This window comes from Monodelphis domestica, chromosome 6 (assembly GCF_027887165.1).
Source record: "Monodelphis domestica isolate mMonDom1 chromosome 6, mMonDom1.pri, whole genome shotgun sequence".
Taxonomy (NCBI): domain Eukaryota; kingdom Metazoa; phylum Chordata; class Mammalia; order Didelphimorphia; family Didelphidae; genus Monodelphis; species Monodelphis domestica.
The window spans coordinates 136,925,359-136,942,194 of record NC_077232.1 but is presented as its reverse complement, the minus strand read 5'-3'; the positions used below and the strand labels follow the sequence as shown (position 1 = coordinate 136,942,194).

The following is a 16,836-nucleotide window of genomic DNA, read 5'->3' as shown; positions in this document are numbered from 1 at the left end:
AGTGTGATAGTTAATGAAAGAAAAAAAAAGTTTTTCCATTCATAAGTAAAAGCCCAGCTAAGATCAGATAATTTGCATTCTCAGAGGAGCTAATCAGCATGGCTTACTTCAGTGGCTTTCAACAGCATAGAAATATAAGTGGAAAGGACAGATGGTGGGAATTATTTGGGGTTGAGAATCAGTAGGGCAGGAACAGAGAGCACAAAAGTACTCACCGCTTTATATAGTTGGACTATTCCATGACAGAATCAAAGCTATGAGAAGAAAAATAAAGCTAGAACAGAGGTCCGTGAGTGCGTGAACAGGGAGAAATAGAGGGACTAGAGTACTGAAGATGAAGAAAAGGTTTAGAATGAGTGAAATGGGAAGAGAAAAAAATTATGATCCAGGAAGAGAATTGCAGAATTCAAAATCATGGGGTTGTATAGTTAGGAGTCATGTAAAATATGATATTTTACCTTCACTGTAGATGGTTGAGCTAGGATGAAGCTATGTATCATGGAATGGCTAATGATGATTCAGGAGGCTAGGAATTATTGTGTAAACTGAAGCATTCAAGTGTGAGAGAAGGAATTGAGTTGAATAAAAAATACTGAACTCATTGAAAAAGTAACTTGGAAGATCAAGGATTCAGGGTAGCTAATAATTAGAACTAACTCCTAATTAACACTTTTTAAGAGGAGAGGTTGCTGAATGTTGGTAGCAAAATAAAAAAAAAACGTGAAAGTAGGAGTAGGAAGGAGGAGATGTATCCCAGTTAATTGGGGGACATGAAAGAATGGGCAACTAGCGCTTGAAATAATGATCAAGCATATACTATCTTCCAAAGAAAGCCAAGTTTCCATGAGTTATCTAAGTAGTGCAGAGTGCTGGAATTGAAGATGGGAAGTTCTGAGTGTGAATCTTGTCCTGGTCAGTTATTAACTTTGTGAATCCAAGCAAAGCTCTCAACCTTACTTTCCTCATCAATAAAATGGGGATAATACTACTACTACTACTAATAATGTCCATTTCACAATGTTGTTGTGATCAAATGAAATAATATCTGTAAAGAGCTTTATAATTCTTAGTTCCATATAAATGCTAGGTATTATTATTATTATTGTGAGAAGATGAAAAATGATAAAAAGAGAACTAGTATTAAAGATCAGTTTATTAATAATTGATCAGAGTTTCCAGAAGGCACAGTAAAAAGTGAGACTATACAAGGAAAGATACAAGAAAATTATTGAATTAGATTAGTGGAGAGTATTATTTTGGAACATTGGTGGTTCCAAAAAAAAAAAAGGATTAAATAAGCAGAGACCATGATTTTTCCAACTTTTTGGGAAGAACAAGTTGTTGGGCTTCTGTTTTCCAGGATCTTGCATAAACCAGAAAGTACTATATAAATTCTAGTTATTATTATTATTAATCTAATGATAAGGCTTGGAATTTTGGTTCATAGAATTTTATAAGTGGAAGAACTTTTAAGAATCATCTAGTCCAAGTCCCTCATTTTATAACTGAGTACATGGGATTGGTAGAAATAGAAGTTTAGTGTCAATTTTAACCAGAAGAAACAATTGCAAACCAGAAATAAGTAGGAAAGGGCTTTTAGCATTAGCATAGGGAAATAAGGAGGCTCCCCCCACATTTAGCTTTAAATTGTATCTAAAATAAAATTACTTATTCACTGAACTTCACCTGATGTCTCTGGACAATGTGCAATTCTTCCTTGGTTACAGCAGCTGGAATATTAAACTTATAAAAGTCTCCTTAAGGAAAATGATAGATAGATATAGATAGATAAGTAGGTAGGGAATTTCTTGAGCTCATATATATAAGGCATTGTGGAGCACTCTGGGAAAACAAATATGAAGAAAAGTAATCTCTAGCCCCAAGGAGTTTATATGGTAATGGGAGAGGTCAATTTATAAAAGGGACCTAAATAGTGTGTGTGTGTATATGTATGTAGGAGAGTAAGGGTTTTCCAATGGGGGTTAAGTGACTTGCCCAGGATCATATAGTTAGGAAGTGTCTGAGGCCAAATTTGAATCCAGGACCTCTTGTCTCTAATCCTGGCTCTCTATCTACTGAGCCACCCAGCTGTCCTTGGATGGTAAGGGTTAAAAATAAAAACAAAAAAACTAGAACCAGTCCATGTAGAGTTAAGTGGTGTACATGTCTCGAGTCCTAAAAGACACCATTGTATCAGAGTAGATTATCATCATTCTTACTCAAAATAATGTTCCTGAATCATCAAGAAAAGGTTAAATTGTATTTAATGTACCTTGTTTAATATGGCTCAAAATGTATAAATGCCACCAATGTATCCATCAATATGGTTTAAACAAAACCAAATACATTTGACCCTTAAAGGGGTCATATTGCAGTTTGTGATTGGTACAGAATGAGCAACAATGAGCTTTGTGATCATAGAGTCATTGGTCAGAGATAATTTGATATTGGAAGACCTCATAGAGGAGGTAGAATAGAAATTAGACTGTAAAATGAAGCATTTCTGTACAATGCTAGAATTCACATGGAATAGTAGAAAGAGTTGCAGCAGGGAATCAGAAGGCTATGGCTCTGTTCACGATGAACCATTTTGCTTTGGGCAAGTGAATTGACCTCTTTGGACCTGATTTATTTCATCTGTAAAGTGAGACGATTGAACTAGAAGATAAAATCTGAAATCTTTTCTGGCCCCAACTTTCTGCTTCCGTGATTATGAATGGTGGCTAACTTAGGTTATGTGGAAATAAGGTAGATATTTAATGTCCATACTTTAAGATGGAGTCAAAGAAATGTGTTTACATTTATAAATAGTTATAGGAAATGGAGTAAAATTAGCAGTGTTCTTGATAAGTTTCTATTTTCTTCTCTTATTTAAAAATTTTTTCTGTAGTTGCTTTATCTAGTTTTCCTTTACAGAAAGGAAGATTTTATGAATGCATAAAAATTCAAAACTGAAATAAATGTTAAAAAACTTAAGCCAGAACTTTTGATAGTACATTGTTTAGTCATGTCTGACTCTTCATGACTCCATTTGGGGTTTTCTTAGCAAAGATACTGAAATGGTATGCCATTTCCTTCTCCAGCTCATTTTATAGATGAGGAAACTGAGGCAAATAGGGTTAAGTATCTTGTCTTAGGGTCATCCAGCTAGTAAGGTATCTGAGGTCGGATTTGAACTTGGGAAGGTGAGCCTTCCTTATCACAGGCCTAGTACTCTACCTACTGCACCATGCAGCTGTCTAGCTTCCAATAATATTTTCTCTCAAATGTGTTTATTAATGTAAAAAGGCACTTGGAACAACAATGTTTTCTATAAGTTATGTGAAATTATATTTATGTGAAGCAAGGCATCCGCAGAAAGCACCTTTTGAAGTTTTGATTTGCAAGGCAGCAAGCTGCTGACGTCTTCTCTTATTCTTAGTTCAAATAAACATTTACTGGAATAAAAGGCAGCACTATGATCTTTGCTGTTTACTGTGTTGTCTGCAGGCTCTACAGTGAAGTACCTCTGGTTAAAGTTTTGTGTATTTACTCATTGGCCAAACCTCACTGAAGTCAACAAATTGTTTCTGCAAACACAGATTATTTTGTATCCAACCTCTGAAAGGGACTGCCTAAAAAGTTCTTGCTTAAGTGTGGAAGTCATAGTGGAAAGTTGAATCTGTTAACTTGTTGGATAATGATGGATTCCAACTTAAAACGTCTATCTGCTTTAATTTGGGGGACATCAAACAATTCCAGTGTCTCATATGGTGATTTAATGTTGCACCACCAAGCCTGACTGCTGTTTACCTCTTATTTCCAGTTTTCAAGCTTCCTTGTGAATGTCATTTGTAAGAGGGGATCTTTTCAAAACCTCTACCAAAAATACATATTCTTTGGTTAACAACTCTGTTTGAAAGAAATTCTTATATTAGTCTTATCTGCCCTGAGGATTACACTTAGTTCAGAAAAGCCACAGAGTTTAATCTATTGGCTACTATGGTTCCTTCTCAGGACATGGGGGTATATCTCTGTTTTATCCTTCTCAGTTAAATGATAAAAGAAAGAGCCAGGCAAGCACAATACTATTTCTTTTGGCACACAAAATCTTTTTGGGAGAGGCTCTCTATGATGATGAACTGTTTATAATAAAAAAATCACTCATCCTGGAAAAAGACTATTTGTAAAACAATCAGAACATTATCAATTGGCTTTCCACAATTCCATCTGGTTTTCCCTACCAAATCCTGCTCTTTGTTCACACTGGGACCTTCAGGTCTTGTTCTCTTCCATTTCTTCACTAGCTCCTCTCTTTTTTTTTTTTGCCCATGTTGACTCTTTGATGAACCAGTTAATCAATACACTGTCCTCTTCTCTTGAGTTTCTTTTCCACTTATATGGCTGATTTTGAACTGCCAGCCCTCAGCCTTTGACCACACACCTTGTGTCAACTTCATTTTTATTTATTTCTATTCATCCTGTATATCACCTGTTTGTACATATTTGTTTGCTTGTTTCCTCCACTAGATTTTGAACTCCTTTAGGGCAAGCATAATCTTTTTTTTTTATCATGTCCAACACTTAGCAGTGTTTAGCACATAGTAGGTGTTTAATAAATATTTATTGACGACTACATATCTATCTAAATATTTTTGCTACCTAAAAGTTATAACAGGATGTCTTGAATACCAGTCATGTGGTTTTGGGAAACTTTAGCTTCAACAAACATTTATAGTGCACATAAAATATGTACAGAACTATACTACTAGGCAGTGGGGGAAGTACAAAAATCAAATTAGAAGCCATTTCTGCTAGGGCAATGTAACACATAGAAAGAGCTAATAAAAATTAGTATATAAAGAAGGCACAAACTGAGTGCCATTTAAAGACTGGAAGGGAAGGAAGGTGGTAGTAAAGAATTATTGGTTAGGTAGGGATTGGGGAACCCTTCATGGAAAAGAAAGGTAGCATTGATTTGGACCTTACAACATGTAAGAAAGTGATATTTTCTTTCAATCATGTGTTCTAATGACAAAAGCTATATTCTTGGTAAACTATCTTAAACAGGAAGAAATGAAAGAAGGGAAAGACATTTCAGACAAAGAATGAGAAGAGCAAAAGCCACTGAGACAAGAAGACATGGAATGTGTATTTAGAGAATGAATAGTTGAGAGTATTTTGAGCTTTGATAATGTCAGATGAGGCTGCAATGGTATGATGATTCCAGGTGGCAGTGAGCAATCGGAAACTTAATTTCCTCATTTATAAAATGGAGAGGCTGGACCAAATGGTATTTGAGGATCAGCTCTGAAATATTTTGATTCTAGGATGATTAAACCAGTGTTTACCAAATAAAAGGAATTGAAATCCAAATTCCATGCAGATGATTAAATCTAATATTCCAGTATGACTATCATTGCCTTAAATTTTTGTCAAAGAATTACCAGTCTCACAGGAGAAATGTTGTATCTTTTAATAAACATCTGGGAAAAGGTTTCTGTAATGAACTAGGTACCAGCTCACTAATTGTATGAGAAAGATCGGATGTTCTCTTCCAGGATACTGTAGTTCTCTTTATTAAAATAAAGCAGCTTGAAGTCAGATGGTGGGAATCTGTCATCTTGAGATTTATTCCAGATCTAGTATGAACATACAACATACAACCCAGTAAAATGGGATGGTTGATTTGGGGATTTTAAAAAGATCTTCAATATAAATACCTTTTGCCTTGCTTTTTGTTGAATCTACCTACCCAAACAATGAGGCATGTAGGTGATGCAATGGATAGACTCCTGGACCTGGAGTCAGGATATTTAAATCCAACATCAGACACTTATTAGCTGTGTTACACTGGGCAAATTACTCAATCCATTTGCATAAATTTCCTCATCTATAAAATGAACTTGAAAAGGAAATGACAAACCACTCATAGATTCACCAAGAAGACCCCAGATGGGGTTAGTAAGAGTCAGACACAATTGAACAGCAACAAAAAAAAACCCAGAAAAGTCAACCCTAGATAGTAATTTTATTTTATTTTTGTTTTTTAAGTCTTTGAGTAATGTGAAAAAATTTTAGATATCAATTTTAAAGGAAAATATTCTATTCATTGTCCCTATTAGGGCAATTAACTTTTCATAATCATGAAATCATAATCAAGTAGCTTCCATAGGAACAGTGGTCAATGGAGTGAATTTGAAAGTCTTTTCCTATTTACCTTCTTACTTACACTACTTAGAGCAGGGTTTCTTGCCCTTTTTATGTCATGATTCCTTTTGTCAATCTGGTAAAATCTAAGGACTTAATCTCAGACTAATGTTTTCAAATGCACAAAATAAATATATAGGATTAGAAAGGAAATTAGTTATATTGAAAAAGCCATCAAATATTAAAAGAGAAATTTATAATATAGTAATATATGTTTCTTTTGTAATGCATTAAATGAGAACAAATGGAGGAGTATTGAAGGGTCTAATAATTGTGGTAATTTTGAAATATTTCTGAAGGTAAATAATCACAAATGCTGCTAATACAATTGTAGTTTGTCACCTACATTCATTATTGAAGGAAATGTTAAATTTCAATGACAGTTTAGAGAAAGTATAGTTTTTTCCCTGTCAAGTTCACAGAACTCCCAAAATTGAATCATTTTTTCTTGAGGGGCTTCCATGGATTTCAGGTTAAGAACTCCTGAGTTAGAGAAATATCTCTACATCAACTAGCTACAGACTATGGAAATCTCCATGTCAGTTAGACTAAACTTTGAGATGATATCAAAGGTGAGTTAGGATCTCAAAAAGGTAAAAGGAACTTGGTGCAGTAAAATTGATTCCAGATAAAGAACTTTGAAACTAGAATGACATAGAATCTGCACATTTTAGTCTCAAAATTACAAATTCATCCCCCAAGTAGTTTTACTTTAACAAGTATTTATCAACCACCTGCTGAGTACAAAGCACTCTCCTAAGTTCTTGTGAGGAGGAAAGTAAAATAGTTCCTGTTCTCTAGGAAATGAGCATGCTAATGCCATATATATTCTAAAAGTCATACATGTGACTTTTGAATTTGATATGCTGTAAGGTACCTTCCAAGAATAAATATCTATAACTATGATCTGATCTTATAACTTACAATATTCTTGCATTCAATGATTTGCTGGTTGTTCTGCTTATTTACAGATTGCAGTGAAGGTTTATTTCACTGTCACACAGGAAAATGTCTTAATTATAGTTTCGTTTGTGATGGATATAATGATTGTGGAGACCTGAGTGATGAGCAAAACTGTGGTAAGTATGAATGTTATGTTTTATCAAAAAAATTTCAAATTGTCATAGAAAACAGCATTGGAGACATTTATTAGATGATTTCCCCTCTCTCCCCCATTCTAGAATTTAACTTTCGGAGTGAAACTTTATTTAATAACAACAATAATAGCTAGCATTTACTCTAAATGCTTTGTGTGTTTTACAAAGCACTTTCCATGTGCTATCTCATTTGATTCTGACAACCTGAAAGTTAAATGCTATTATTATTAGTGTTATTTTATTTAAAGATGTTTCCCTTGGATCACACATCTAGTAAGTATCCAAGGCAAGATTCAAATTTAGATTTTTCATTTTCAATTGCAAAGGATTATACATCTGGATGCTTATGTGTTTCTGTCCTTATATGTAACTCTTACAATATTATAACATCAACGAGAAAATCAAGAGTTAATGTAATGTAACATTTTATCCTGGTATTTGAATATTTATTCATCTAATAAGACCACCATTTATGAGTATAACTCTTTCTATTAGATTAATAAACAAAATAATAAGGTATTTTTAGCCATGTGAGGTTGAATTCTTTGAATCTGTCTTTAGCTGTGACTTATGTGTGGCTATGGCTCAAAATGCTACTTCTATGAAGATATATATATATATATATATATATATATATATATATATATATATATATAGTTGCTTTACCAAATCTCCTGGAGATAGAACAGACAAGATTTGGCAGCTGATTGGCTCCCAGAGATGAGAGAGGATGAGGAATCAAGAATGACTCTGAAGCTGTAAATTTGGGTGACTGGAAAGATGCTTGTATCCTTGACAAATAGAGGGTGATTAAGAGACACAAGATCACATAAGTAGAAAATAGAGCTGGGATTTGTATTTAAGTCCTCTGGTTCCTTATATACCATTGCTAAAGATTCCTGGCCTCACCAGAGCTTATAGTTTAGTAGGGGAAAAGCCACAAATATGAATAACTATAAATTGCTAACTAGGACTTGCCTCAGAAGTTTGAATAGCTATTGGAAAAGTTAAAAAAACAGAAATTTTCTAACTTTTACAAGATGAAAACATAATTATCTATTGCATGGGTTCTTAAACTTTTTGTATGCTCAGTCATGAACCCACTGAGCACTTGGCTAAAATATATAGGACTCTTATCAGGATGTTTTCAAATGTATATATGAAATACATAAGATTTCAGAAAAACCTAATTATATTATGAACAAGTAGTTGAAAACCCCTTAACTATTGCAATAGTACCTCTGGGTCAGAAAATAGATTGGTAGGGAGTAAACAATGTGTGTATACTGAAGGACTGGTGGGAAAAAAAGCAAGGGATCTGTATTCAAAAGTCTTCCTCCTAAGAGAGTGGGACATAATCACAGTCACTTTCTCAGGGATTTTGCCTGTTATTGAAAGTTTCCTCTGACTTATTCATGCATGGAGTTCTGCTATTCCTTTCTCAGCTTAGTTTATGCTGGTATGTTTACAAGATCCACTGGTGAGACTAGTCTTCCATGGGTCTTGGGGGAGTGTATAATTGAAAATCTGTTACCCTAAAAAAAGAACAACATTTCCTGGGAGCCCACTGACTTCCTGTCATTATGTATTTCCTGTAGACAGGTAATAAATACCCAGTGGGCAGTTCTGCTTGCTTCTCTCTTTGCCATGATGCAGCAATCATGGTGGCGGCAGTAAGGTGGGAATTTTGAAATGGCTAATCAGCCATGGGCCCATGGTCTTTATTTTGTATCTTCTTTATTCCTTGATTTCTAATGATCATTTAATAACCCACTTAAAATATAACATTTCTACTATTAATATTTAATTTTAAATTTTACATGGGGTGGCTTTAGCAGTAGGTATATGGATCAAACTGCTCTCTATTTCCTAATCTATTTGCCCTTATATTTTCTAGAGCATTTATTCTTTTTGTTTTTAAATTCTCTTTCTGAACTTAGTAATTGATCATATTGGAATAGACATATGACCTATTTATGGTCAAAATCAATAGTTTATCTGTGCTAATGTCAATAAGCAATAAGTACAGGGAATGTCCGAATTGTCCTCCCTGAGTATAGTGTGGTAGAAAGAATCCTGAATTGGGACACAGAACATCTGGATTAAACACTAGTTTTTTACCTCTAAGATGATAAGCAAGTTCTTCGTTTCTTTGGGCCTCAATTTTCTCATCTGTAAAATGAGAGGGCTAGATTATGTGATCTCTGCAATCTAATAATACTGGCCTTCTTCTTGTTCCTCAAACAAGATACTCCATCTCTTGACTCTGGTCTTTTTTCATTGACTGAGTCTTCCACCCCTGGAATATTCTCCCTCCATACCTCTGTTACCTAGATTCCTTCAAATCCTAGCTAAAATCCCATTTTCTATAAGAAGCCTTTCCTGACCATCTTTAATACTAGTGCCTTCCCTCTATAGATTATCTCTAATCCATCCTGTATATATTTCTTTGCATATAATTGTTTTCATGTTATATCCTCCATTACATTCTGAAAAGTCTTTGAGAATAGGAGTGAGGTTCCCTCAGCCCATTTTTTTTTTGTATTTCCAATGCTTAGCACAATATTTGGCTTTAGTAAGTTCTTAATATTTATTGACTGACTCATAGACTTTCAGCTTTCTGGTTAAATGGTATAGAAAATAGATCTGAGTTTGAATCCTGTTTCTACCACATATTAAATGTGGGGGTCTAGACAAGTTACTGAAATTCCCTGAGCTTATGAATTTGTGAAATGGGAATAATAGTACTTCTTACTATTCGAGATTCTTATGAGAATCAAATGAATGAGTATATGTTAAGGGTTTTGAAACTCGAAAACTTTATGAATATATTAACTGTTAGAGACTCCATGACATTAACTTGAAAAGCTAAACTCTTAAAGGCCAATAATTCATTGTGAGTATGGAATCCATACATTTAGCTAAACTTTTAACAAATTATATTTTCACTGTATGCTAACTTGAGGAAAATGAATTTTGTTCCTATGTTTGCCAAGTTGGTGTGAAGAAAGTCATGAATCACTCTATGTAGACACAGAGAAAAATAAATTGCTCTAAGATGCAAAGCTGCAAAAGCCATCCAAATCAAGCACAAAAACTGGGCCTTGTTCAGTGGGTAGTTCTTTCAAGGAGCTAATCTCACAGGAATATACATACATACATGCATACATATATATATTAAAATGGTGTTATAGAAAAGTTATTAAATTGTGTCAGAATGTTGGCGTTTCAGAAAACGTTGAGTGGAAATAGGAATTGTACAGCTGCTATTGTTGGTCCACGCGTCTGGATTTCTATTTCCTCCTCATTTTTCACCTTTTTTTTTTTCAGACTGTAATCCCATGAAGGAACATCGTTGCGGAGATGGACGCTGTATAACGATGGACTGGGTGTGTGATGGGGACCATGACTGTCTAGATAAGTCAGATGAAGTCAATTGCTGTGAGTTTTCTGATTTGTTCTTATTTTTCTTGATCTTTCATTTTCCCTTTAAAAAAATACACTACATTTCCATGATCCAAAAGTAGTTCAAAGAAAAAATAACCTACCATCTCAAGCTTTTAACATGTAAAGATAAGAGGTGAATTATAACTTTTTCAGAAGGATGATTATTATTAAAAGTTAAACTGAGACTGATAGCTGGCATTAATATAATTTTTCAAGGTTTTTTATTCTGTTTTAGCTTTAGTTACTGTTCCCCCAGTAAAATGTAAGCTCCTTGAGTTTGGAGATTGTTCTCCCTTGGCTCTGAAACAGTGATTGGAGTTTAGTTGGCACTTAAGAAATGTCTGTTTAATTAATTTTAGCATTTTACTTACATAATCACATTTCATTTTTACAACAACCCTAGGAGGAGGTTAAGGATCATAAATATTATTGTTCCCATTTTTTTGAGGAGAAAACTGAGGCACCCAGACGAATTACATAAAATACCCAGGGTCTCATGCCTTGTGAGGTGCAAGGCTCAGACTTGAATAAAAATCTTATAGCTCCAAGCTTGTACTTTCTGTAGGAAAAAAAAAAGTTTATTTCTCAGTGAATGCTGATAATATTTGCAACTCAATAACCTATAATGTTTTTAATAGAAAGAAAAGTGTTCAGTGAACAGTTCATTATTTGGTCTAGAAAATGGACTCACTCTCAACTGAACAAAATTTAAGAGTACTAATATGAATAGAATACATGCTTCTTTTTAACTAATTCATTAATTATCATAATATTAAATGAATGAAATAATTCACTGCTAAATAATAATAACATATAATAAATATCACAACTAAATATTTGTTAAATGCATTATAATGCTATATATTATAACAAAATACATATTTATATATAGTATACTGTTAAAGTAGGTTTGATAGCAATAAATTATAAATAATAAATGTTATTAAATAGGTTTGTAATATGTTGTAGTTCTATAAATTATAATGTTATTGCAAATTTTAATGATAAATATATAAGATGCAATATGTTGTTGAAGTAAGTTTAATATTAATTTATAAGTATAATAATATACCATTACATTTATAATAAACATAAATATTATAAAATAATTCAATATTAATAAATAAAATAATCATAATTAGCTAACATGTCTATTAGAATATGTAAAATATTGCTCTCATGTTGTAGCAAAGAGTTGGAAACAAAATATGTGACCATCAATTGGGAAGTGGCTTAAGAAATTGTGATACAGGAATGTAATGGAATATTATTATGCCATAAGAAAGAAGGAACATGAAAGATAAGGATAAGCATAGGAAAATACACATAAAGCAATAAAGAGTGAAGGAACAGAGCCAGGAAAACAGTATACAATCAAATAATGTCAATGGGGAAAAAACCACATCTAAATTGAGAATTGTATGATTTTAATGAACAAGCTTGACCTTGGAGAAGAGTGGATAAAATATATGACTTTTTTCTATTTGTGGTAGTGGTGGAAGACTTTGGGTATGGAATATCATAGATAGGTACTATGAGACTTGATGGATGGTTTTTTTAAAATTTCTTTTTTTTCCTCCCTTTTTAAAAAATCTTTATTCCAAGTCATTAGTAAGTGGGAAGAAAGGTTGGGGGTAGGAATTATTTTCAGAAATGTGTTATAAAAGCAAAAGGTATCATTAAAATGAAATTTCTTTTTTTTTTAAGTTTTAATTGTTGGCTAAAAGAATTAAATTTCTTAAAATGAGATTTTGATCAGGATATTCACCTAACTAGACTGACACAGATACTATACTGAACTTGACTCTATTAGAGTAAACAGTGTCAAATAATTTAGAACCAGAAAACCATCTATTCCAATCCTCTCATTTTACAGAAAAGGAAATTGAGGCCCATAAATCTTGAATGATTTGTTCAAGGTTATACAGGTAATAATTTCATTTGTTTTATTTTAGCCTGAGACATAGTCATCTTTTTTTCTAAGTAATAATGAATATTTTATTTTCTTTGAGAATGAAGGTAAATAGATCCTAAGATTAGCCTGGACTGTGTCCTTGTCTCTGTATAGTAATATCCTTATCTAGTAGTTAGTTCCACTTTAGATAATCCTGAACACGCAAGTCTGTGGACACAGAAGAAAACGGTAAAGGTCCCCTGAGCCATTGAGTCAGCACACTAAAACCTGGACACTTTATGCGGTGGGCAAGATTCTTGCCCCCTCATTGAGAGCCTGTTATCTTTTTTTTTTTTTTTAAACTCTTGCCTTCTGTCTCAGAATCAATACTGTGTATTGGTTCCAAGGCAGAAGAGTGGTAAGGGCTAGGCAATGGGGGTCAAGTGACTTGTCCAGGGTCACATACCTGGGAAGTGTCTGAGGCCATATTTGAACCTAGGACCTCCCATCTCTAGGCCTGGCTCTCAATCCATTGAGCCACCCAGCTGCCCTCAGAGCCTGTTATCTTAAATCACTAATCTTTATGATTGATTTCTAACTTATTCTAACAAGTTGGTTATCTGTCTTCCTGAATGCAGCCATCTAGAAATAGCTTTGGAGAAAATGAATATTGTAAAAGATAGAGATGTGGAGAATAGTGACAAGTGACAACTGAGAACATTTAGGGAACAACATTTATTATAAGGCAGATTCCCTATAAATGCAGAGTAGTCTGTGGTAATTGACTGTAGTCCTATACCCTCAGTAGGTGTTAAAAGGTATTAAGAGAGGCAGATTCATCTTTCTGAATTCAAATCCAACTGCCTGCATTTATAAGCTGTGTGACTCTGGGCAGGTAACTTAATCCTGTTTGTCTCAGTTTCTTCATCTGTAAAATGATCTGGAGAAGGAAATGGCAAACATCTCTAGGATCTTTGCCAAGAAAACCCCAAGTGGATCATGAAAAGTAGGACAATATCAAAATGACTTAGCAACAATAGTAGGCAGCATGTCATATCTGAAGAAGTGAGTTCAAAACCTAGCTCTGTTATTTGCCTGTGACAATGGAGAGATCGCATCACCTATATGCTCTATTTTTTTCTCATCTGCAAAATAATGAAATTGGAAATGATGAAACATCACTGTAATTGATCATCATCTTAATCATCAATTGAATAAAGAAAAATACAGTTAAATGAAGAGTATCATTCTTGCGTTCCTCAGCATGTTACAGTCAGGGTCTTCTGGAATGTGGTAATGGACAGTGCATCCCCAGTGTTTTCCGGTGTGATGGTGATGAGGACTGTAAAGATGGAAGTGATGAAGAGAATTGTAGCAACAGTAAGTGTGAACCATGTGCCTCTCCACAGAAGATCTTGGCTGGGTTATAAATACTATTTTTAGAGGGAATCTTCTTTCTCCAAGAAAGAATTCATGATTGGCCCCATCCAAAACTTATTAATACAGCTTAACCCTATATAACCCAGGCTGGTTATGTAGAGTGTGTTCTATCCCTATAACACTGATGTTTACACTAATAAGTGTAACTTTGTTTCTTAAACCCTTACCTTCTGTATTGATACTAGCAATATAGATACTTATCGATACTAAATATTAGTTCCAAGGCAAAAGAGGGGTAAGGGCTAAGCAATTGGGGTTAAGTGACTTACCCAGGATCATATAGCTAGGAAGTGCCTACCTATTTGCCTCGATAAATGTAACTTTTACCTAGCTTTTCCTGAGCTTTGCTACTATGTAATTAAAACTAAAGATGAATAACAAACCCAAAACAACTTTTTTGAAGTCAGTTAAATGGCTTATGGGAAAAGGGTAATGAGAAGACAATGGATAGAGGGAAAAGATGAGAATTTAGTCATTTTTCTTATTGGAACCAGATCTAGTAGCTTTCTGAAATAACCATATAGTAGGAAATAATTTAATTCTTCATGGCTTTCATGAAATATATTTCACATGAATTTCATCAAATGTCTTGTATTCATATGTGAAACAATTTCTGGTCTCTGTACAAGTATCACCCAGGATAGGTTGGGACAAAGGAGAACCCTGTTCTTGGCATTTAAATGTTACAAGACCAGTTTGGGGACAGCTAGGTTGAACCAGTGGATAGAACACCAGGCTGGAAGTTAGGAAGACTCATCTTCCCGAGTTCAAATCCAACCTCAGATCCTTACTAGCTGTGTGATTCTGGGCAAGCCACTTAACCTCATTTACCTCAATTTTCTCATTGATAAAAAGATAAAAAGAGCCAGAGGAGGAGGAGAATATAAACTATTCTAGAATCTTTGCCAAGAAAACCCCAAATGGGTCCTGCAGAGTAGTGCATGGCTGAAAAATGCCTAAACAACCAAACCCAAGCAATTTTTAAGTATCCTGCCAGGGTGAGAATAACGTTCTGGAGGCTATATTTTGACAAAACAAATCATTATTCATTTAGATCATTCTAGCTGATCATTATGACCCTGTATGTTAAGAATAAAAATAAGAGCCTTTGCAAGTACTTGGTAAATATGATTTCATTTGGTCTTTATAGCTACAATGTGGGGTAGGTACTATTTGAGCCTATGAGGAAACTGAGGCCCCAAGAAGTTATTTCCTGTTCATCATATAACTAATAAGTGTTCAAGGCAGAATTTGAATCTAGGTGCTTCTGACTATGAATATAGCACTACCTCAGTCACTAGTCGTTATCATGGTCCAGGGATCATCTTGAGATTTATGGAAGATGAACAGATGAAAGTATTTTCCAATCGATCTATAGATATGAATTTAAGTGTATAAACATTATTTGTTCATTATGTAGTGACATAAAATATGATTAGTTTGTGATTGCTACAACCTTTATATGCATGCATACATTATATACATGAGATGTTTTCCTTGCTCCTGATGACACATCTGAAATGAAGTATTATAAGAGAGAGAGAAAATAGTAATTTCTTATTTTTTCTATGTAATGTACAAACAACTCCAAAATCACTATATTGGTCAATGAGAAAAACAGCTTCCTTTCCATACACCTTAAGGAAAAGTAATTAGGGCAGATTCTGACATTACGACTGTCATTCATTTGGAAACTAGAAACCTGATGCTCAGGTCATCGCAGCTGGGTTCATGGTGCTTTCCAAAGACATAACTGAAAAAAGATTGATAGCAGCTGCCCAAGACCCAGCCTATGATAAAATGTTTTTATCTTACTGGTGTTGGGAATGTATTTATTTCTCAAGAAAATATGTCTCTTAGAAAAGAGTAGAGTGGGAAGGAAGCACAATTTTAGGATATATTCAAGACTTGTGCAAAGTCTTTTTGAGTTGAATGTTCTAAGTCTGTGCATCTCTCTCTAAATGATATGTCTCTATGTGCATAAATGTATGTTTTTGTAGAATATAATCTAGAACAACATTTTTCTTATTAAAGAGTAATACTAATAAAAAAGAGCAATACTTTATCAGAGTGTTTTAATATGTATGTCTCCCTTTAATCAAAGCCTTTTGGAATATCTGGCATTTAGTCCTTGGTAAATTCTTTTGCATGGGCTTAATCAAGGCAAGCACAATATTTTTAGATTTTGTCTAAACATGGAAATAGTGGGGAAGTCTGAAAGGAAACCGTTATTATATAATTTCTCCATGCCCTTCCCTACAAGTGGTTCTTTAAAGCCCTCCCCCCATATCAGAAAGCAAATGATGTAATGATGATTAAAGCAAATGTAACAGCAGATATCTGCTTCCCTCCTTCTTTCTTTTCCTCTTGTTTAGCTCAGATCACATGTCTGGAAGGAGATCAGAAATGCATCTACAATTCCTGCTTTGATGCATGTGGTGGAAGCTCCCTTTGTGACTCTGACAACAATCAGACCACCTGCAGTAAGTAGTTCAGGTGGCGAGTGGGTCACCAGACGTCTGTGTATGTCTCTTCAGCTGCTTTCGTTTGCATTGTCTTTAAGATGGTGTAATCCAAAATAAGGGAATTTGTTTCAGCTTATTATTTAAGGAAAGCCAGTGGTCTTGATTAGGCTAAATCAAAAGCAAATGGCATTGTGATTTGGGGTCTAAATCTGTGTTTTCCACTCTGATTACTATTAGATTCAGCTCAATGTCTCCTCTATGCACATAACTTTGCTGGGAAGCAGATGTCATTTTCCTCTCTATA

General features: G+C 34.2%; 1 protein-coding gene across 1 annotated transcript in view; it reads left to right on the top strand.

Annotated features, from left to right (window-relative positions):
• The window catches only part of CORIN (corin, serine peptidase), a 222,714-nt gene that overhangs the window by 155,846 nt on the left and 50,032 nt on the right, over positions 1 to 16,836 (top strand). Inside the window, exons 7-10 of the mRNA XM_007496484.3 lie at positions 7,161 to 7,268; positions 10,617 to 10,727; positions 13,891 to 14,007; positions 16,443 to 16,550. Coding sequence (XP_007496546.1) covers positions 7,161 to 7,268; positions 10,617 to 10,727; positions 13,891 to 14,007; positions 16,443 to 16,550 — 444 coding nt within the window. The remainder of the gene's footprint in view (positions 1 to 7,160; positions 7,269 to 10,616; positions 10,728 to 13,890; positions 14,008 to 16,442; positions 16,551 to 16,836) is intronic.